The 23,872-nt window shown below is 38.2% G+C and overlaps 2 protein-coding genes across 2 annotated transcripts; both read right to left on the bottom strand.

Annotated features, from left to right (window-relative positions):
• Positions 1 to 115: 115 nt before the first annotated feature.
• LOC110688495 (E3 UFM1-protein ligase 1 homolog) lies at positions 116 to 15,278 on the bottom strand. Its single transcript, XM_021865253.1, has 20 exons — positions 14,883 to 15,278; positions 13,930 to 14,241; positions 13,547 to 13,813; positions 13,411 to 13,458; positions 12,843 to 12,908; positions 12,654 to 12,757; positions 12,279 to 12,372; positions 12,141 to 12,197; positions 11,510 to 11,927; positions 11,276 to 11,430; positions 11,032 to 11,097; positions 10,868 to 10,936; positions 10,675 to 10,767; positions 10,492 to 10,557; positions 8,497 to 8,543; positions 8,270 to 8,333; positions 1,768 to 1,845; positions 1,607 to 1,669; positions 950 to 1,042; positions 116 to 515 (listed from the first exon to the last, which is right to left on the bottom strand). The coding sequence occupies exons 1-20, from the start codon at positions 15,054 to 15,056 to the stop codon at positions 396 to 398; spliced, it is 2,454 nt and encodes an 817-aa protein (XP_021720945.1). The 5' UTR covers positions 15,057 to 15,278; the 3' UTR covers positions 116 to 395.
• Positions 15,279 to 15,672: 394 nt separating this feature from the next.
• LOC110688494 (ankyrin repeat-containing protein At5g02620-like) lies at positions 15,673 to 19,136 on the bottom strand. The gene is made up of 4 exons (XM_021865252.1): positions 18,756 to 19,136; positions 18,023 to 18,490; positions 17,502 to 17,911; positions 15,673 to 16,902 (listed from the first exon to the last, which is right to left on the bottom strand). Exons 2-4 carry the CDS (start codon positions 18,342 to 18,344, stop codon positions 16,027 to 16,029), a joined length of 1,608 nt encoding a protein of 535 aa, XP_021720944.1. The 5' UTR covers positions 18,345 to 18,490; positions 18,756 to 19,136; the 3' UTR covers positions 15,673 to 16,026.
• Positions 19,137 to 23,872: the final 4,736 nt, after the last annotated feature.

Below are 23,872 nucleotides of genomic sequence, written 5' to 3'. Positions count from 1 at the left end.
CTAATTGATTATATTTGATCCGAATACTGTCCATCTTTCAAACCAAATCGGTTTTGAACACCCCCTAATAATGTATTAGTGCTGCTGAAACATAAACTTAACTAGAGGGTAAAGATGCAAAGGGAACGTTGATGCTTTCACTTTATTAGTAAGGATATTAATCTAAGCTTCCAAGTCAATATTTTATAACTACGGAGTAGATGCTAATGTACAATATTTGCTAAATACCCTAAAAGCTGCATGATTAATACAATGCTAAAGAGTATTTGCAATGCGTTGTGGAGTAATTAGGTAGTGGTTTTTCTGTGGCTTTTGCTACTGCGCAAGTCTTTGTAATTTTATAAATCCCTTTCTTTCCAATCTGATTCTTAGAATGACCATGTACGTCAGAGTGATCAGCTAGCAACCTGAGGTTGGGTAATTGTACTTCCCAAAACTAAACCTTTCAGTGTTGGCATCAGGCTCTCCAGAAGCTCCTTCTTGGTTGCAATCCTGTCTGATGCACAGTCGTCTTCCTGATGTATAAAGTGAGTCGGCTAAATGTAAGAGACATCGCATCAATGGAAAAAAAAAAAAAAAAAAAAACACTCAGGCATATATTAAAACAAATTGGCGAACTTGTATCAACACATTAACATTGGTACGAGGGGAACACTATCTCATGATAGGATCAACACTAAGTTCATGTCTCAGAACACAATGCCTAAGTTCTAATTCTCACGGGGCAGAAAGTTCTCAGGAAAAAAGAAAAAAACGTAGGCCACTAAAATAAATTTGAATGTTGTAGTTGATAAAAATCCTGGTGGGGCCATTAGTAAGAGACAGAATTCCTCAATAGCAGAAAAAAATTACAAGATGATCATCCCTGAGAATCTAAATGACAAGCAAGGCATGCAAAATTTAATAGCAGAATCAGCAATCAAACTTGGACATATTTATAATCACTCACATCATTAGTAGATGCTGACAATATTGATAAAAGTGCCACCGTTGCAGAATGATAGTCCATTAAGGTTTTGAAAGCCGAATCATCCAACTTATCCTGAGAGAAGACAAAACACACTGATCAGATGCACTAGCAGTCACCATAATGTGTTCTGGATAAAAAGTCTCAACCCAAAGGTAAAGAAAGAGTACAAGACCAAGTTTTTGTGGTTTCTTCACAGGTACAATTTACAAACAAAAAAGTCTTTGAAAGGCCATTTAAGAAAGAAAAAATCTTTACGAAGAAGAATTCAGAGAGTATACACTGCTTCTTGACATAGAAACATGCAGAATAATGGACAAATGACCATAACAGAACCAAAATTGTCATAATTTCACCCCCTTAGACACCATAACACCATATTGTACATAAAATTCAGTGAACAGTTCAAGTACAAGCAGCAAGATGACTCAGATATTTTACACCAAGACATTTCCAAATAATGCAATTATACAGAACAAGATGCATTTAAGATTCACAGTTTGGACAAGGAAAATTTAACTACTATGATGTTCGAATCTCATGCCAAGTATGGCACAAGTCCATAATGAAAATCCAGAATAAAAACCTAGCATTTAAGATCTCACAATAGAAGCAACAATGCAACCGCATACGCATTACCTTCAACCGAGAAACAGCAATAGACATGGCTCTTCCTGGAGCCTGAAGAGCTTTATTATGAATCTATGACAGAATGAAAACAAATTCATCAGGAAAAAAAAACAAACAGAATTTCCATGTGACAAAGAATACAAGATGTCAACTGCACAGTGTCAACTGACCTTCAAATAAAGCAAAGAGACGACTTTTGGTAGAAGTAAAACTGGGTCATTTTCCATGGATACCTGAGATGTGAGATCCTGGATAACATTACAAAAAAACAAAATCCAGGGGAGATATCAGTAATTGAACCATTGTCAAACATGTTCTCTACTTAACCATAGGCCATAGGGTTAACTCAAAGTAATTAATTACCTTGGTTCAATAATAACTTTTTTTTTAAGATACATTAGGTTTTAATTATTGCAATGCCACAGGGTACCCCCAGTGTCATGGAGACTTGATTTGACTCAGCACACCCATATTGTCCTGTTATGGACTGACTTCCGGCAGCCGGTAATGCAACAATTAATTAAAATAATTAAGGAAAGGAAAGCTTGCTATTTGATTAATGATAGAAGGATGGTTACAACTAATAGCTTTAGGCTATTACTCTCACAAAGTCGCTTGAGGCTACCAATCTCACCAATGTGTTTTCACTCAATTTCTGGATGAATTTCTACTAACACAACTCATACTACTTATACTAAGATGGTCAAGGATGACCTTAAAACTTAACATGTGAAACTTAACTAATTTAGAAAAAACATAAATGAACAACATAGGACTAGGTTGCTCTCTTTCCTTCTTCTCTTCTTAATTAGTTTTGTCTTCTTCTTGATTGGAGTTGTCTTAAGGCTTAGGATTGTTCTCTGCTGCTGCCCTTGGTTGTGCTTGGTTGACTGTCCTTCTTGCATAGACCTTCATAGGTGGTTGACCCGAGTTGAGAATTGGACTAATTGGATCCGTGACAATACCCCGCCCCAAAAGACTCACCTTGTCCTCAAGGTGGAAGTCCAGGAAACGTTGGTTCAGTGACGCGCCGTCCTCCCACGTGGCTTCAAAGTCGGGCAGCCCTTTCCATTTGACGAGGGCCTCCCATCCCTTCCCCTGAGCTGTTGCTGCCCTGACCTTCAAGACCTCTTCCAGTTCAACAATTAGCTCCATCTCCTCGCTTAACTGCTCTGGCACAATCGGATTGACCTTAACCTCCCCCACCGCACGTTTCAGCTATGAAATATGAAACACGGGGTGGATTTTACAGGAAGAGGGTAACTCTAACTTATAGGCCACCTTGCTCACCCTTTGCAAGATCGTGTATGGACCATAATACCTTGCTGCTAACTTCTCAAACGGCCGCTTCGCCAAGGATTGCTGGCGATAAGGTCGGAGCTTCAAATAGACCGCATCCCCCACCGCAAATTCACCATCAGTTCTTTTCTTATCTGCGAACTTTTTCATCAATTTGAGCCCTCATTAAATTAAGTCGCAACTCCTCCAACACATAATCCCTCTCCCGCAACCACTCTACTAGACTGCCGACCGCAATTTAGGTGGATCTCTGCAATAGATCACCTTGAACGGGGTCATCTTTGTGGACACATGCGGTGACGTATTGTAGGAGTACTCTGCCCACGCCAACCACTTCGCCCAATGTTTCGGTTGACCCGCCACAAAGCACCGGAGATATACTTCCAACCTTTTGTTCACTATTTTCGACTGGCCATCCGTCTGGGGATGGTAGGATGGTACGATGTGCTGGAACAACTCTCGCCAAAATATGCTCATAAACACCCGATCGCGGTCGGAAACAATTGATGAGGGAAACCCATGAAGTCGCACCACCTCCCTGATAAAAAGATCCGCCACCTTCAGTGCATTAAAAGGGTGCTTTAACCCAATAAAATGGATGTATTTGGACAGTCGGTCCACCACCACTAACACCGAGTCAACCCCTTTGGATAGGGGTAACCCCTCTACAAAATCCATTGACAAATCTTCCCAGATGGCCACCGGAATTGGCAGGGATTGCAGGAGCCCGAGTGGGCTTTGTTGGGCCGCCTTACTCCATTGACACACATCGCACTGTCGCACATAATCTCCGACTCTCTTCCTCATTCCTTGCCAATACCAGTCCGCGGCGAGTCGAAGGTAGGTCTTAACCTCGTCGTCGTGACCGCCGATGGGAGTTACGTGATACTCATTCAATAGATCCAGAATGAATTTGGATTCATTTGGAAAAACAATTCGCCCTTTGTAAAGAAGTCTGCTTCCCTCTAATGAAAACCCAATTGGACCATTTCCCTGACCTAGGCCCTTTTTAATTTGGCCCAACCAATCATCGGCCTCTATTTCTTTCTCCAAATCCGCCCAATCAACCCAAATTGAAGTGACCATAGTAGTGAGCTAGGCCTGAGGAACAACTTGGCCCATTTCTCCCCTAATTTGAGACAGTGCGTCTGCAACCCGATTGGAGGCTCCGGGTTTGTATTGCACCTCAAAATCAAACCCGACCAGCTTTCGTAGCCACTTTTGGTAGTCACCACCGACCTCCCATTGTTGGGTGATGTACCGAAGGCTTTGTTGGTCGGTCCGAACCACATAGTGTCGGCCCATTAGATAATGCTTCCAACGAACTTTGGCTAAGCAAATCGCTATTAGTTCTTTCTCGTAAATGGACTTGTCTTGGGCCCGAATTCCCAACATCTTGCTATAATAAGCTATGGGCCGACCAGCTTGCATGAGGACCGCCTCTAACTCATAGCCCGACGCATTGGCTTCCACCACGAAAGCCTTAGCAAAATCCGGCATAGCCAACACGAGAGCGGTGACCATGGCTTCCTTGAGCCATTAGAAGGCTTGGGTTGCCTCCTTTTTTAGCTGGGCCATAAGTGGGCCGGCAATCAAGGCATATCGGGCCACAAATTTTCGATAATAGCCCGTGAGCCCAAGAAAGCCTCTAAGCTCTCTCAAATTCTTTGGGTAGGCCCAATTCATGATTGCTTGTACCTTTTCTTGATCCATGGACACCCCATGACAAGAAATAACATGGCCCAAGTATGCCACTTGTTATTGGCGAAACTCACATTTCTTGAGGTTGGCGTAGAGTTTGTTGACTGCCAATTTCTCAAACACTTCGTCTAAGTGTTTTGCATGTTCACATTCATCCTTGCTATACACCAAAATATCGTCTAAATATACAAAGACGAATTTGCATAAGAAAGGGCGAAAAATATCATTTATCAAAGATTGGAACGTGGTCGGTGCATTAGTGAGGCCAAAGGGCATTACGAGAAACTTGTAATGACCCTCATGAGTACGAAAGGCGGTCTTAGGCACATCTTCGAATTTCACCCGGATTTGATGGTATCCAGATTTTAAATCCAGATTTTAAATCGAATTTCAAGAAGATCCTATCCCCGTGGAGCTCATCAAGAAGCTCATCGCTAACCGGAATAGGGTACTTATCCGGCACTGTCTCTTTGTTTAGGGCCCGATAATCAAGGACTTGTGGATGGCCTAATAATTCTGGCCTCGATCATTTCTCGAATGAGCTTCTCGATCTCGTCTTTTTGGATTTGAGGGTAGCAGTATGGTCGGACGCTTACGGGATTGTTACCTTCCTTGAGTGTAATTGTATGTTCATGCTCTCGTTGGGAAGGAAGTCCCATTGGCATATTAGACACCTTCTGGTATTTCTCAAGAAGGCCTTCAAGAAATTTTGGAATGGGCCTTGTGGTTTGGGCCTCCACCTTTGCTTCAATTTGTTGATTTCAACTAGGAGCCCACCCTTTTCTTTACATAAACTCCTCACCATTGACTTCAACGAGACTTGGGATTTCTCAAGTGTGGGGTTGCCAACCAAGGTTACCGGAACTCTGGCGACGACAAACTTCATGACATGAGTCTTCCAATTTGTGACCACGGGCCCCAACTTCTCCAACCATTGAACCCCGAGTATCACCTCGGCATTTCCCAAGGATAATGGCAAGAACTCCTCAATGATAGTGACTTATCCATCTAGCTTGACAACCACTTTCTTCACACTCCACGCCTTTTTACCGTGTCTCCATTCCCGAGAGCCACTCCGAATTCACCACTCCCATACACCTCTAGTGGTAGCTCCGACACTAGTTGTGTCGAAATGAAGTTATGGGTTGCCCCGGGTCGATCATCACTACTACTCGCCGCCCTTTAACTTCACCACCTAGCTTCATAGTTTTTGGGCTTGAAAGACCCACCTCAATGGCAGGCTCACTAGGCTCCCACGCTTCATCTTCTTCATCCACCTTTCCTCCATCTCTTTCTTCTTCCCCGGCAACCATGAGGGTGAGCTCTTTCCTTTTGCAGCGGTGGCCCACCCCCCACCTCTCGTCACACCGGAAACAGTTTCGCCCTCCGGTCTTGCAGCTCCAATTCCGTCAACTGGCTGGTGATCCCTATGGCTTTGCTACTGGAAGCAGAACCAGGCTGCCCCAAGTTCACTAAACCTTGGGATGACTCTGGGGACTTAGGCCAAGTCTTTGGGCCCAAATTACTTGGCAACCCATATGTTTTAATTAGCCCCCCTCCTACTCCACTCTTCTTTACTGGGCTATTAGAACTTGGACCACCAAAGCTAGAAAAACTCCTCCAACCTCTACCTCCTTTTCGCATTTGGCTGACTCTATTTCTCTCCTCCACCCTCACCGCCATCCCCATCGCCTCGTCAAGGTTGTAGGGGTTTAGCAACCTCATCTCTGCCTTAATATCCTCCCGCAACCCATTTATGAATTGCCCCTAACATTAAACTCTCCGGAATATCCTCTAAGGGAAACGCCATCTCAGTGAATCGCCGCCATTAATCCTCCGCAGTGGTGGTCGGAACCATTGTTCGTGAAGTGAGCCGGCATTAGATGGCCGGAAATTACTCAACAGCCTCCACCTTAGATCCGGCCAGCCCACGAACGGTCGGCGCTTATCTTCCCATTGGTACCATTTTAATGTCGCTCCATCCATCGAAACCACCACCGCTTCACGCAACTAGTAGAATTCGAAATACATTTTGGGTCGTACCAGCCATGTATCCGGGCCTTTGTCGTCGAACACTGGTAAATCCAGCTTTCGATGTCGCTTGCGACCTCCCCAGCCTTCACCATCGTGATACCCATGGTTAAAACCATTTTGGTCGAACCCACGGTAATCGTCTTCTCTCACCGGATATCTGATTCGATTTCCACCGTTCACCTGGTTGGTCGCCTCATCGTCCCCGTCGCGCTAGTGCAACGGGGGGTTGCGCCGTTGAAGGGGGTCCTCCCTAAGCACCCTCAACTCCTCCCTCAGTTGCGCACCTTGCCTCGGTCAATTGCCACCGGTGTGTTCTGGTCGTCACGATGGCGGTCAATTCGACCCTCCAGCCGTGTCACGGTGGCGACCAAGGCCTCCTCGTGCCACTGTTGCTTCGCCTCATTGGCTTGAGTGACCGCTTGGGTGACATGGCTGCCTCATGTGAGTTCAACTTGCCATTAATGTTGGCAAGCGTGCTCTCAACACCTTTGATTCTTCTGTCCACTACGTTAAGCCGCTGCGTGGTGTTGCTCACCATGACCGTACCGCTCTGATACCACTTTGTTACGGACTGACTTCCGACAGTCGGTAATGCAACAGTTAATTAAAATAATTAAGGAAAGGAAAGCTTGCTATTTGATTAATGATAGAAGGATGGTTACAACTAATAGCTTTAGGCTATTACTCTCACAAAAGTCGCCTGAGGCTAACAATCTCACCAATGTGTTTTCACTCAATTTCTGGATGAATTTCTACTAACACAACTCATACTACTTATACTAAGATGGTCAAGGATGACCTTAAATCTTAACATGTGAAACTTAACTAATTTAGAAAAAAACATAAATGAACAACGTAGGACTAGGTTGCTTTCTTTCCTTCTTCTCTTCTTAATTAGTTTTGTCTTCTTCTTAATTGGAGTTGTCTTAAGGCTTAGGATTGTTCTGTGTTGCTGCCCGTGGTTGTGCTTGGTTGACTTTCCTTCTTCTTGCATAGACCCAAGTTGAGAATTGGACTAATTGGATCCGTGACATGTCACTACCCACAGTAAAAGGTGTATATAGAGCTAATCTTACCCAGCCAATACAGACCATAACTTACATTATCAGTATGTGCTAGGTACAACTAAGGATATTTCCTAAACATCTCCATAGAGCCAAGATGAACACATAAATCCCAGATTCTAACCACAGAAATCTGAAGGATAGTATTCCAAAATATATAACATGATAATATAAGATGAGTTCCTATTTGTGCTGCATTGCCTTTTACTAACGTGAAAAGCATATCCAGTAGTGCAATTGTTTATCCTGTGTAAATTACTTCCTATGAAGCATAATCCACAGTGAGCAAAAACACGTTCCCACTGCTGAGCACTAAAAAGCACTTATATCGCATGTCAAACTATATATACTAGATCGGCAGAATTCGACAAAAAGTTAAATCTCAATCTAATCATCTTCCTTCATTCATGAATGCAAAACTTGACCCAAACAATAACAAGTACGCCATAACATTATTCCTACATCAGATATGTTGCTATATGAATGCAATAACAGAAGTAGCGCGAGGAGGGATAGGCAACCTAGGTCAGAACAGAAGAAATAACAAAAACAGGAGAGGACAGGAGAGACATACCTTGCGATACGAATGCAATAGTGCCTTTTCCAATTTCTTATCAAGTTTCTTCAAAAATAATCCACTAAAGAAACAAGATCCATCTAAAATGTTAGTTATCACAACCAATATCAAAGGACCAATATATTACTTTGCAAAATTTATCCCAGCATTTGACACAACACTAAAAAATTTCAATGCCCGGAAGCATCAGCTAGGGGGCTAAGGGTAGTAGAGCTCATAATTACCTTTCTTCCACCAATGTTGCCAATGCAGTCATGAAAATATCCATTTGCTGTCACATGCAAAACTTTTAGATATTACTCTTTAAGAAAAGAACTGAACAAAAATACATCTGAACTATTTTTCTGCCCAATAAAATTATGTTCCACAAGTAAGCAGACATCAATAGCTATTAAATAGCACACAGGTCAACCAAAGCAAAAGTAAACTTAACAACATGGCATCTTGAATAAGGCTGGAATTGGGGCCAGGCTTGAGAGCCATATGCCCATATCAGAAGGCCATATGCCCATATCAGAAGTGATGAAAGAAAGTGGTAGTAATTTGAGACTTGGACATATATACCACGGCTTTCAGTAAATTTTCAGGTCCTTGGGGACCATATAACACCAAGAAAAGCTTATTTTTGAAGGCTGTAACAAGATACACATCTGCAATACCTATTGGGGCATGGAAATGGGAAGGAAATCTCCTACGATCACCCAATGCCCTTAGGACCAATAATCTATCGAGACCCCTACACTTCTTGAACCTAGTGAACGCCATAAAATAAAGAAAAACGACTCCATCAAGACACCATTGGAAGGTGAAGAAAAGAATTGGAGGGAAGTCACCTATATCCTAAGCTTCCAAGTATTGCAAAGTTGCTTCAATATTTGCCATCTTGACCCCAAATGACACCAGACCAATATGGCAATTTTGGGCCCTGAAGCCCCATCAAGAGGTTATACTTCACAGATCATTAAAATAAAGAAAAACACCTTGGGTCCTGAGTCCCAATGATCTTACTCCACAAGTCCTAAGTGTAATCCCAGCACCTCCATATACAAATTTTAATTTACAACTGATTATACTCCTAATATTGCCGTTGCTATCCTCCTCATAGATACCAAAAAAAAACACTTCAATATTACACTTAAAAAGTAAGGACGCATTTGACTCAAAAGTGTCGTGGCTGGGAATCAAAAAGCATTCCTCCTATTGAGATACTCAATCTTCTAGGAGGCAAGGAGCTCAATGTTATGATTTGATATGACGAGGGGGGAAGGAGGGCATATTAGGTAGTGCAATATAGTGTCTTGAGGAGGAATGTAAGTGAGTTAGTTAGAGAAGCAATACCATAAATTAGAGAGATTAGGAGGGAACATTGATTGAGTAATTTGACTTAGCTTAGTAAGCTAAATTAGGAGAGATTCCACTCTCTAATGTAAAATTATCATTCACATTTTGATGTAATTCCCATCTTATTAATAATAATCATCTTCCTCTTCCTATCTTCTGCTATAAATGATGCTAAAGCTATTTGATTCTTAGTGTTATTTGTGCCTTGAAATCGATGAAGAATAGCGATGAACTGACTTCAAATGCACATGTCTCTCAATCTACAAATGATTTTAAGGTGGATCAAGTTGGAGGTGAAAATTTATCTCAGTAGCTTTCCAACAATTGGTCATATGCCCATTTTGGATAAGAAATGAGAAAGTTGTAGCTGTTTTATGAAGAACTGTCAAAGCTGAAAGTTCACACACACGCGCGCGCACATGCACACACACACACACAAAACACTACTCAGCTACTAGTGGTAACCATGGAGTATTAGCCTTGCAATGTGGTCATTGTTGACTCAATTGGGATCCTATTTGCTTCATGCTGTTCAGGTTACTATTTAGCTTTTTACTAGATATTCTTCCAACTACTGGTTTCTAAACGCCTAGGATGCAACAATATAGAAGTCCATGACAGGTCTTCAGGATTGCATGCGGTAAGCAAAAATCAGCAAATGAAAACTAGACAGAGTGACAGACTGCAACTTCAACAGAATCAATGGATTTAACCCAAGATTTTGGACACCCATATTGTTCATCAAAAAGAGAAGAGCACAATGCATAAAGCAAATAGAGTAGTCAAGTGCAGTGAGGAAGAAAATATCATCACAGGAAAAGTTTCAGACAGAAGAAATAGAAGCAAGAAATTAGTTTGTAAATGATGGGTATATCAACCTTTCCTTCCACAGATTCCACCAAAGCGACAGCCTTGACTGAAAGTGAACCATGCAAACTCTTTGCCTAAAATAAAACAAGAACTTGATCACATATTGAATCCCAAATTCCTTTAGTCTAAATCTATATGTGCCAAAAGTTAGTCCTACATAGACAGAATCCATAAGCCACTTAATTACATACAATGGAAGTCCTTTCACCAGAACTGAGAGACACAGACTCTGAATTTTGCGATTCTTCTACTGGAATTCCATTCTTCAATTTGTTGTAGACATCCTAAGTTCCAAGAGGACATTACTTCATATGAAAAATAAATAAATAAATAAATAAATAAAGCATCACAACATTAACTATGACAGCCTTGCGACAGCAGTACCAAGTTAAATAAAAGCATGTCAGCAATTGAGGCTCCAGTAGTTCTAAGCAAATGTCTGTGTAATACAACCTGCAACAAAGTAACAGGGGAAAAGATAAATCACCAACACTAATGAAAAAGTGAAATTTTACCAAGTGATGTGGAAAAGAAAAGAGGTTTCTCACAAATGTTGCTTGGTCATCTTCAAACAAATCCAATGCTTTTTCATAAAGCTGCATGTTCATATAAGACTGGACAAGAAACAAAGACATAAGATAGGTAGAAAGAGGAAATACAAGACATACTAAAAGCCATAGTAGCTCCTAGATTTAGCAGATTGGCCGCAATTCACTAGCCTAGTTATAGATAAAATACTTGATATGCTTCTTACAGCAAGATAGCAAGACACAGCCACACAAGAAGACAAACCTCATCAAGCTTCTTTTGCAAGTTATCAAGCACGCGTTTCATTCTATCTGAATTTTCAGCTAACATTACCCTTCTCCTTTCATTCCATGAAGTGACCAGCATAGGCCTCAACTGATTTGCCAGGGGTTTAAGAATTGTCTCACGATCATCCACATCTGTAGCACAAGAAGAATATGTAACTAATCAAGATAATAGATTATAACAGTAAAGAGAACAAATAATTATTTGACCAACCTTGCTCTTCAAACTCAGGAACCAAAGCCAATACTTTATTGATTATCCACTCCTCTGAAGGAGCACCAACACTATCCTCTTTTGATCTTTTTGACTCTGAAACATGTGAAACAGAAGAATCTTTGCCTTTTCTCTGGTTTCTCTTAGATTTCGAAGGAATAGGTTCTTGCTTATTTAGATCACTTTCAGAGGCAGAACTCCTAGGATTCCCTGAAGATTTTCCTTTCTTCTTCTTTGAACCTCTCTCCATGGCTGGTCTATTTCCGCACTCAGTACTGACATCATTTAACTCAGATAATCTACCTGAGTCATTCCCACCTTTGCTTTCCTTGATTGGATGTTTCTCATCATCTATTTTGGAAGCAGAAGATATAGGAATAGTGGTTTGCATCTCTTTATCTAGTCGAGTGAAGACATCCTTTGCAATAAAACATACGATTTGCAAGCATTCACTTTCATTAGTAAATTATAAGTACAATCTTGTAAGAGTGGTAGCAAATGATAAAAACATAGGAGAATATCTGTGATCCACACACTCAACCAAGTCCTTGAACATGCTCATCATATATTAAGGTCTTGTTAGGCTAAGAGTTGAAAAGCTGATCGACTTTCGAGGATCCATATCCCATACCTTTATAAAGCCATCGCTAAGGACATAGGACTCTCCCACAATGAGTGCTCTGTTGGACTGAGACCAGGAATGACTTATATTAGGACAGGCAAACATACCTTAAAATTAATGAATTTTTTATGGACTCAGAGATGTCACCTTGAGTGCAGACTGTACAGATGGGCACAAGGACAAAATCTTATATGCATCTTGTGAGTCACATAAAGAGGGCAACACTGTAAGAGAATCAATCCTGAAATCCATCACTGATCAGATCTACAGAAAAAGAAAAGTCCAATAGCATACAAGTGAACAAACACAGTAGCCATACATTTTCTCTACCACAAAGGTTAAATTAACATGTCACATACTTTTAGTAAATTAGAAGGGAGCCACGACAAATAACAAAGAGAGTTGAGAGCTGAGGCCTTAAACAAGCAAGCAATCTAGTTGTCATGTAATAGAGTTTCTAACTGACACAAACATAGCTGACATTCTAATGAAAACAGAGCCACCTGATCTAAAAACACTCACCAGCTATTACGTTCAACCGCATCCTCTATAGCTGCATCTAGCATCTCAATCATTGAGGGGTGAATAAACATGGTTACCAAAGGAATGCCTTCAGGATACCTGGACTATATTGAGGGCATTAAATTTCAGTTAGAAAAGGGGAAAATACAATTAAGATAATAACAGATCAGAAAAAGGGCAGCAGTTTACCTGTAAGTATTGCATGGGCTGGGGTATTCCTAATTTTTGAAGAGAGTCATAGCTTATGAAGGAATTCTGCCATAGAATATAAAGGCAAGCAAACATGAGAATTCACCACATGGAATAAACTAACATTCCTTCATTATGTCTTTGAGAGAAAGTCCTTTAAATAAAATCTATCTAGCCTATTCCTATTATGATATGGACACCGCAATGAATCTATGTAGCAAAATTATATACGGCACATGGACACATGGTAAACCAGTAGACCAGGACACTTGATGATTTGTTTAAAAAACTAGGTAGTGAGTTATGTTCCTGCATCAAAAGGTATTGTGTCCAATGTAACACTAGGTTCATCTGATAAGCAAGTTATTAACATTTGTATGGAAAATTCCTACAGAGAAATAATTTCAGGTATAGCTTGCACACTTAATGTCACAATATAAAATATATAATGTTATGTAAAATAAAAACTGATGTTACTCAAATTAGGTTATAAACATCATCTATGTTCTATATACAGAGAGGAGGTGGATATAGGCTTGTAGCACAACATTTCAGGTAAGCTCCAAACCTGTGAAAGGAAAGAATCCACAAATTCCTTCTGAGCTGAAGCAAAGACCTGGTAAAATCATAAGTCAATACACGTGTAACTTTTATTCATCTATCTAAAAGAGGGGTAAAAACACAAGCAAAAAAAAAAAACCTACAGCGGGTGTCCAGTGAACTCCAGCACGAAGAGAACCAAGGATTTCCACTTCCTTCAGCAACCCATTGAACAATGTCTGGAAAAATGAGTTGTCCACAGCCACACCAGTAGCACCATCCATTCCCTGTAGTAACTGCTGCAAAGAGCTCCACAAGGCTGACAAATTCATTGGAACTGTTATACCCCTTGCAGCACCGCGAACCATTGCATTTACACGTGCAACATAAGCAGGGGTATACAGTTGCCCACCTTCAAGTCTACCTTTAATCTACACACCACACATGGATGTAAAGCAACAAAAACCCACATTAATATTTTAGCTCAGCAAAATTTAATAGAGGGGGGATTGTTTGTTTATCATCATCTTTCAAGAAAGCATCATACCAAAGTCCCAAGCCGTGACTCCAACATTGATGATATCAGCTCAGAACCCACTTGTAATTGTGCAGCAAGCTCAGCCACGGCAATCTGACTGCATTCCTGAAGTCTTTCATTAATTTCTTCAGCCATAGTATCCCAATAAGATTTTGAAATAATTTCTCCTTGAATTAACATAAGCTCAGGATCATCAGACACTACAACTTGAGCCTGTCTCTCTACATGATATAAATCAACACCAATACTATCGGTAAGATCAATCAAAGAAACACGCCCTAGCCTCTTTACTTCAGAACATATTTCCAAGCGTAATTGTTCCTGTTGCATAAGAGTTATACAATAACTTTGTGAAATCAAGTCCACTGTCAAAACATAAATCATACTAAGAAACATGCCCAATGCTGTCAAATTTTCAAGTTTACATCCAAAGTACACTATTCTTAAGATTTTTAATTGTACTGATTATAATCTACTACGTATTTGACTTATTCAATTATTCAACTATGATACTTTATATTCATTGTAAAGTAGGAGATGATCATTGAATACTTAACTAATTAAGGATCAATTAGAAAAAATCCTCTCATTTACGCCACCTAAGGTAGAATTGTGCGGCACAATCAAGACAAATCCGCATAGTGTTGATGTTGAATTAAATTAGAAAACTTATAATAAGCATGCAAAAACATTCAACAAACATAACTTAAAGATTCAATAGCACCTATGCAGTATTTATAGTCCTGCATTATTGAAATTCAATTGCCACAACAAAAACTCATCAAATTGAATCAATAAATTAAATTAACAATCGAATTCAAATTTAATTGCAAAACCCTAAACCTCTGAAATCGATCACAAAAAAAAATTGAGTTCAAATTGAGATAATCTAAAAAACTATAAAAATTCAATTAATCGATCAAATGTAAAATTGCTAAGAGAGATTAAAAGCGAGAGATTACAGGAGTAATGTATTCTTTGCCGGAAACAGTGTGGAGGAGATCAAAATCGATGATTTGAAGGTCGTGAAGTTTCTGAACCAATTCGACGACATTTCTATCAGATAATCGGATACTTGATTTAGCTTGTTGAGCGAATTCGAACTGTTTCTGCAATTCCAGCAATTCTTCATCCATGGCTTGTAGGAGAGAGAAAGATTGAGAGAAAAGTTTCTTTTGTTCTTCAATTTAGCTCTAATGAAAGTTATTATGGAGCACCTGCTTAAGGATTTGATTAAGATGAAAAAATAAGGTTTATGAATTTTTATTATGTGAAAGACTAGCTATGGGATGGGTTATTTTATCACGAAACATTAAAAGTTAATACGAATACTTTCAAATGGTGGATTTTACAAATTTCATGGTAACTTATATTTCGTATATGTAAAGCATATTTATTAATAATCATCAGAAAAATTGGTGATATAAGCCAAGCTAATATAATACAGGGTATTTTAATACTGTAGTTCGCTAGATATGGCCACTTCTTATATTAGTCTATGTTTCTTAGACTTGTCCCTAGCATTACTCGTGTTTGACATGAGTATGTGTAAAGACTTTGTTAATATGTAAAGTATATACATAGAATCCATACATCTAATTTGAAATGAGTTAAAATGTGTAAAGGAATTGTTTATGAACACGTCTTGGTTGTTGTATTGTTCTTGTCTAGTATTGCTACCTTGTTCTCGTCATTGTTTCTTGTCCTTCTCCTATAATAACACTAAATTATAAGAGAAAGAAGGGTACAAAAAATGATAAAAGTACAGTATTGATTATATATATCCACACTCAAAGTGGAGATTAGCAAAATTACATAAGGCCTCAGGAATTTGTACAAAAGTTAGGAACACTTAGACAAAAAAAGCTCTTATTTTTTCCCTCCCTATAATCCGTCACCACTTAGTACTTAGTACTTACCATTGTGGTGATTTTGATTAATAATAGATATAAACAGCTGAAAAACTGATGCAGAAAAATGTGATATAAATTTACAAATGATCGACGAGCTCGGAAGAATTTACATAGGATAGTGATGCTGCATCAGTAACTTGAGGCTTTGGAGCTGCTGTGCCTTGAGAGAATACAACATACAGCTTTAGAGACTTCAAATTGCATACATTTTTTTGAACTTTTCTGCATTTAAGATCTCTGTATCAGACATTGCTGAGACAGACCAAGACCTTGAACGGCTTTCTAGGGAGGATTTCCGAAGGCTCTTTGCCTCTATTCGATGTTGAATTACCCAATAACACATGGTACCCAAAGTAGTCACCATGATTGTTGTTCCTATGATCGTCACCCCAATGGCAAGCCACCTCTGTTTAGTTCCTACTACAATAAAAGACAGCGCCAAGAATGACACAGAGATGAGAACACATGCCAACCACATCAGTTTGTTAATGATTGCCATCATTTGCTTCTTCGCCTTGCTCTCTATAACTACTACAGAGGTTTGAACCACGACAACAGCAAGGGAGATGAAAAGGGCAATCGAGTCAAAAACAAAGAAGATTAAGAATGCTGCATTTGGTGCAATGTTTGCTTCTCCAAGAGAGCTTCCCGGAGGTATATTAGTCGGGTCATCAACATATTGGCCTGGAACAGTAAATATGGCTGCAAAAGCAACAGTCGCTATGAGCACAGCAACCACAGTGGTGGAGTTGATGGCATTATTGAGGCCCTCGGTGTGCATCTTGTTGATCCGTTTTGCAATTCCTTGGACACGACGTCTTGTTTGGCGAGTGTGCTCTAACTGGTGATGGACTTCGTGTTTTATGTCGCTCACGGTTTGCTTGAGTTCACGGGCATTTTTACTGGTTGCTTGAGGCTTGATAACTTTGGCACTCTGAACCCCATGCACCCGGAGGGTTTCTGAAATCTGTGGATGCGACATTTTCTCGGCCGTGTCAAGGGCAGTTTCACCTGCCCTGTTGACAACTGTGGTGTCTGTTTCACTTTCAGCCAATAATCTAGTTACAATCTGTGACATGGAAAGAACAATTCAGTTTCACTTCACAGTATACGAAACCAAAGCAGTTCCATTCAGCATCTTTACAATCTACTCATTGGATTATATATATAAAAACCTGTTTCTAAAGAAGTATCATCAGATGCTATCATAAGAGAGCACTGGATCTATATCAACAGGCTATACATCATACAATACAAGGGAAGCAATGAAGTAGGATCAAAACAAACTAAATTTCCCGAGATCAATTCCAAGACCCCCCATAAATGATTGCTGTTCTATTTTCCTTACCCGACAACGCAATTCAGCACACACAAAAAATGCTAGTAATCTACATTATCATGTGACTCGTGATATATAGTAAAGTCGTAAACGCTCCAAGGCCAAGGGGCTATGAGGCTATGAGCTATCATCATCTAGTTCTTGAATTCTTTATCAAAGTTCAAAAGTCATGCACATTACCACCTTGGTGACTATCCTAACTGCACGTTTCATTTACCAAAACGATCATCATATTCTATAAACAACTCCAACCGCAACGTCCACCGTGAATCATTCCAGCAATCGACATGCATATAACTAAGTAGGGGGAAAAATTGAAGTAAACCCACCTGACACCTGCCTTTTCTTGTAGCTATATGCAATGCTGTATTGCCCTTACTGTCAGTCATATTGATCAAAGAAGGACCAGCCTTAATCAGCTCTTCCACAATCTCAAGATTCTGACCCTTCACCGCCATGTGAAGTGCTGTCTGTCCCTTCTTATCAGTCCTTGTCGTAATCGCAGGCTCCTTCTCCAGGAGAGCCTTCACTACAGCCACATGTCCATTCCTCGCAGCAGCGTGCAAAGCCGTCTTACCATTACTCCGACCAATGGTTGCCAGGCCACTTCCCGACTCCAACAGAAAATTCACCACCTCGGTATGCCCTTGTGTTGCAGCAGTCTGCAAAGCAGTAGTGTTGGATGTATCATAGGTCATGGACAGATCAGGGTGTGTCTCCATTAGCAATTTGAGAGTCACTGCCACAATTTAATCGCAGAAAATGTCAAAACTGATGTTTTCCAACTACTAAACAAAACCTGCAAGTTCTACACTTCTACTGATCTTGCAAAATGATGTAAAAAACATACCCAAATCCCCTTGCTTCGCCGCGACATGAAATGCATCATATCCATTCTTAGCCTTGATGCTAGCAGCAACAGGATCATAATACTTGATCAACTCTTTAACAACTTCAATCTGCCCATATTCTGCAGCTGAATATAGTGCTGTTTCACCTGCCTGATTCTGTTTTATCAGCAATTCCTTCAATTCATCTTCTCCAATTCCACTCAATATATCCAATACTTCATCTAAGTTACCAGCTCTTGCTGCAGCATGAAGTTTTGTATCATCCCTTTTCCCAGTCAACTGTTTTGTCATTTTTTTCTGGGGTGGGCTTCCTGCCTCCATTTTTCAATCAATTTTTCCCAGAAAAATACCAATTTTTTTCACAAATACATACGGAGTACTAAAAAAAACCCAGATCAATAAACCCTTCAGAATTTGTTTATTCAACCATACTCCCCAAATCAAATTCTGGGTATTGTATTATTTACCTGTAAAAGAATATTTAAAAAAAAAAAAAAAAACAAACAAACAAACAAACTTGAGAATTATTGTATTGCATTGCATTTTAGCATTTATGATGAATGCAAATTCCTTAATAAGCACGGATGCATTAAAAAGCCTATAAAAATCCAGTATATATTAAATTCAATTATTGGTTCATTAAAGTTTCAAAGTGGGTTATAAACTTATAATTAAATTAAATTATGCAAAAAAAAAAAGAAAAAAAAGAGAGAGAGAGAGAGAGAGAATCACCTGAACACGAAGAAAAACAGCTACTTTTGCTCTCCTCCATTAAAACAACATACCCTTTTATACTTTTCATATAAATTTTAATATATAGTTTTAAGGGGATGAATTTACAGGGGTAAGAAAGGAAGAAGACAATCAATCAAAAATGGTGTGGCACATGTTAAGCAACTTTTATTAACTTTGATGTATAAAAAATCTGGAATTTTAGAAGAGAACCTAAAATAAAATTAATAAAGATGAATTCTTTATGTAAAGCTTAGATTGCAAATGCAAATAAAAATTGGAGAGAGAAAAGAGGAGAGAGAATAGGAGCGAAATGCTAAAAGAAGCAGTGTGGGTGTCTGGAGTGGTGGTGGCCAAATTGTTGGGTCTCCACTCTCAACCACGCGCTGTATTTTGACATTCCCATGATCAACAATATTCGTTTGGTTTTCACCACCCACATACACAAAATCATATCGGTTTATGCTCCTTGTAATAAAATCACGTGTAAATCTGTGTTATTTTGGACATGTAATGATACACTCTAATAAAAATGATGAGTGAAAGGCAATTGAATCGGGTTAATTACAATTAGATAAATTGACTGGACGGAAAAATTAAGGTCCTAAATTATGATGTATTTTCATTGTCTATGTCAACAAAATTAATTGAGAAAAAGTGAATCATTTGAAGAAAGTAACACTAAGATTTATGCTAATTTATTTACTAATATGAAGTACAAAATTTCATAGTCTATTATTGTTAGAGATTATGTGTTATGGTTTAGATGGATAGCAAGAAACTAAATTCAACTTCTAGAGTTCAAAGACAAATAGTTCCTTGTAAACTCAAGGGACTATTAAGAGTCTTTTGATTAATTAAGTATCACAACATTCATTTTATTCAAATTCCTAAAATGGAGTTTAAGGCTTAGATAGAACCTTGGAAATTTACGGGTTATGTTAGTTAAGAGGTATTTTTGCTGCTTCTTTAATTCAATTAATAATAAACATGTTAATTCAATTATAGAGCATAAATATAAGAATAGAACGCAACATAAAAACAACTTTGAAGGCAAGCTAAGTGACAATTCATTTGTTTAGCACAAAATAACTTTGAAGGCAAGAGTGACTATTCAATTTGTGTCAAATAGAAAAATCCACTATCATTCTTACCACATCACCAATACAACTAATTGGCTCCAAGTTGTATTGCAATAGTTTTTAACAAAAATTGTTTACCTACAAACATTTCTTTCCCATCATGTTAATGTGCTTCTATTCTCCTTACTAGCTAGTCCCCTTTTTCCTTAGCCTGGACCCCAATATGTTATGAGTTGATAGTTGGATAGACACAATATTTTACTTGTCTTGTATGTGTGAGATGATAAAATGACAATTTCTTTTGTAAAAAGATATAAAGTAGATTCAACTCAATTAATCTATACACTTAGACAAGTTGATTCTCCGTGGGTGAATTAGTTGCACCCAACGGGCGAAAAAAACTAAGGATCCAAATTTCATAATTTTTTGGTAGAGTATATAAAGAAAAATAGCATTAGACTGGATGGATTTCTTTTTCAAGTCATTAATATATTTCACAATCTCTTTTTAAAAGAATACGCGTCAAATGTTTTTCAACAAATAATGAATGAACTTTGATTATATGTGAAATTGTGAATAGTTTATTCCGTATGTCTCAAAATAGGAAAAAAGGTTGACATTATTAAGTTTGACATCTCATTTATTTGCATTGGAATTTGATTTGTGAGATGTTATAGTGTTTATTTACTCTTTCAGCCAATCAATCAAACGAATTTAATGAAGTTTTTCTAGTCCTACATTACTTCTAGTGGGAGATCGAATTAATTTAAGGATATTTTTGATTTTAACACCTCACAAAAACCCGAAAATGGTTTTTAACACCCCAAAAAAAAAACTTTTATTTTAACACCTGACAAAAAATATAAAAATGGTTTTTACCACCATTTAACTGATTCCGTTTAGGAATCCGTTAAGTGGATTCATGAGCCACGTGTCGCTTTATTATTGGCCAAAAAAAAATTATAAAAATTAAAAAAAAAAAACCTAAACTACCCAGCCACCCTAGCCCCACCGCCGCCCCACCACTGCCACCTTCTTCTTCAGCTTGACCCATAGTCGGCGACGCAACGACCGACGCACCGCCTCCCCCTCCCTCACCTCCTCACCGGCCGACCTAAACCCATCCCCACCCTTTTCCCGCAGCCCTAGACCACTCTAGCCCGACCACCGCCATCACAGCCACGAATTTATGGCCGTTGATTCGGCCACGAATTCGGCTATTGATGGCCGAAATCGGCCGGTTAAGGCCACTCAGCCACAAAACCGGTCAATTTCAACCGTTAATGGCTGAATTCGTCGCCGTTTTTAGGGAAGGAAGGTTGCAATTTAGGCGTTTGGCGGTGCTATTGGCGGTGTTAAGGGCGGTTTAGGGCTGGGGAAAGGGAAGGGGAGGGTTCAGGTGGGTCGGGTAAACGGAGGGGGAGGGATGCGCCGGCGGCCGCGCTAAGTGAGGGTGGAGAAGGTGGCGGTGGCGGGGCTGGGGTGGATGGGTAGTTTTTGGATTTTTTTTTTAAACAAGTAAAATGGTGACACGTGTCACTGTGGACCGCACTTAACAGAATTTCTGGACGGAAACCGTTAAGTGGTGGTAAAAACCATTTTCGTAACATTTGTCTGGTGTTAAAATAAAAGTTTTTTTTTTTGGTGTTAAAAACCATTTTCATGCTTTTGTGAGGTGTTAAAATAAAAAATATCCTTAATTTAATGTCTTCTCAATTAAATAACTTACTTTATGTATACCAAATGGTTGAAATTTTAACCCTAATAAACTTCGACCAAATTTCAATATTTTCTACAATAACCAACCATTTCAGTTTACACAAGAGGAAATAAATTATGGCTCAATATCCTTTTGCTTGTGGATTGCTCACTATTGAGGTATTGGATATCCTTTTGGTGTTCGTAACTGAGTTAGTGTTTTTTTTTTAGAATTTCATACGAGTATATTTTTTTCAAGCCAGGATTAACTTCAATGAAAGATAAAATAATTTAATTTTCAATTCTTAGACGCACGAATGATACTATAACAATTAGTTGCAAATCTTGCATCAATGGATTGTACCAAAATTGTTTTAGTGTTTTTTTTTTTAATTACAGAGTTTTTTTTTTATTAGGGCCTCATTTTAAATTTTAAACAGGCCCTAAAATATTTAAGACTATCCTGTAAAGATTAACTAAAATAAATCAACAGACAAATTATGAGAAACCACATGCATATACCTATGAATAAATGGGAGTAGTTCTAATTAATCTAAAAAAATGTAGATAATTTGATAATATCAAAAGGAATGCAAACTATAAAAACTAACCTGATGACTACCTACCTTCACCATTATGGCATTATCTAAGCTTTAATAAATTATTAAAACCATTTTATATTTTTGTTTTAATTATTTTATAAAAAAAAAAAAAAAAAAAAAAAAAAAAAAAAAAAAAAAACAGAGTAGATCAATAATTTAATTTGTTTGCGATGGATGAATAATGTCATGTGAAATGATGCAGCATGATTGAGAGTATGGATCATAATTTATAATAGTAACCTCAATCTGATCCACATCATAATTGATTCTGAATTTTGATAGACAATTTTATCATCAATTATTATGTTCCTTGTATTATTAATTGGACATAGTTATTTAGGAGTATATACAATTATACACTATGATTACGGAGTATATATTAATGTAATGCAATTTGCATCTTCGTCATTTATTGCGAGTGGGGTTGCTCGTGCACTTTTAATTAAAGGAATTAACATCCTTGATCCTTCCTTTGATTGCGGTGCTGTGGCATCTAATCATCTACAATACTAACTAATGTGTACTCCATTATAATTGTCTCTATGTCATCTTGAATATAATAAACTATAAATGTCTAATGTTAGTACTCCACAAATGTATATATCAATCTTGTTTATTTATGATGTTAAGTATAACGATGGAGTTGGTGAGAAACTCACCTTCTAACTTTAAGGTTGCAAATTTAAGCCCCACAAACTACATTTATTTGAAAATAGACGAATAAAAAATACTTTGCAAGTTATTAATATTCTACTACCTATATGATTTGTACGCGTTTTGCTTTCTCATTGAACCACATGAAAATATGCATTTAACAACATTTTAAAAAAGATGCAGCAACTTCAATAGATACAACAAAATAAAAATTGCAATTTAGTATTTCTACCACACGTGCATTATTACAAATTATTCCCACACACACAAAAAAAAAAAAAAGAGTCAGCATAGCACTTCCCAAGAAGGATTCAGTCATTCAGCGTTACAGCCACAGGCAAACCTTATCATAAAATAATGGGCTGTCTATTTTCATTCAAGCAAAAATAGACACTTTCATAATTGATTAACATCAAAATAGGAGAGAAAAAAATATAAGAGGACCATTTATATTGTTTTTAAGTGAGTCTGCTTTTGGAGTATTTAAAAACAATAATGTTGCATCATTTAGTTGTTGTTGACTATTGACTCTGGAGCATTGACTTTGAACCATAGAAAATGACCTTACTAGTTACTACTGTAATTTGGATGCCAAGCCTTTTTTTTGCGAGGACAAGTAAAAGTTTATCTAGTTCATTAACTTATATGATGATTGATAATATAATTATCAAAGGATTAGGTAATTTAGGGGCCATCCATATGAAAGCGATGAAGTTAATATTGCTAATTTAATTAAAAGGTTTGTGTTTGTGATACATACCTTTTATTAAAAAAAAATCTTTGTGTGAATCTTGTTTTTGATTGGCTAGAATTTTGTCAAAGTGAAGAGGTTATATGTCAACTAAAATGTTATGAGTGGTAGTTTGACAAAAAGCTCATGTTTATTCACCAGTTATACTACAAAAACAAGCGGTTTTTTTTTATTATTATTATTTTATTTTTTTAAAAACGTACTTAATAGAGGATAATTAAGGGTATTATTATAATATTTAAATACGGCATTATTGATTATATATACAAGATCAAGGCACCCAAAGAGGATAAGCCGTATTATTATTTCGTAATAGGAATTATATTTATA

The sequence above is a fragment of the Chenopodium quinoa genome, unplaced genomic scaffold (assembly GCF_001683475.1).
Source record: "Chenopodium quinoa cultivar QQ74 unplaced genomic scaffold, ASM168347v1, whole genome shotgun sequence".
Taxonomy (NCBI): Eukaryota; Viridiplantae; Streptophyta; class Magnoliopsida; order Caryophyllales; family Amaranthaceae; genus Chenopodium; species Chenopodium quinoa.
This window is presented reverse-complemented; position numbering and strand designations above follow the sequence as displayed.

Bases quoted from the DNA above. Each gene is read 5' to 3' on its own strand.
- LOC110688495 (XM_021865253.1), bottom strand. From the start codon at position 15,056: ATGGATGAAGAATTGCTGGAATTGCAGAAACAGTTCGAATTCGCTCAA. The intron at 10,937-11,031 runs GTGAGAAACCTC...ACTTTGTTGCAG, and splicing joins AAGATGACCAAGCAACATTT to GTTGTATTACACAGACATTT. The intron at 10,558-10,674 runs GTATGTAATTAA...GTTTTATTTTAG, and splicing joins CTGGTGAAAGGACTTCCATT to GCAAAGAGTTTGCATGGTTC.
- LOC110688494 (XM_021865252.1), bottom strand. From the start codon at position 18,344: ATGGAGGCAGGAAGCCCACCCCAGAAAAAAATGACAAAACAGTTGACT. The intron at 17,912-18,022 runs GTATGTTTTTTA...AAATTGTGGCAG, and splicing joins GGCGAAGCAAGGGGATTTGG to TGACTCTCAAATTGCTAATG. The intron at 16,903-17,501 runs GTGGGTTTACTT...TCCATGTCACAG, and splicing joins CAAGAAAAGGCAGGTGTCAG to ATTGTAACTAGATTATTGGC.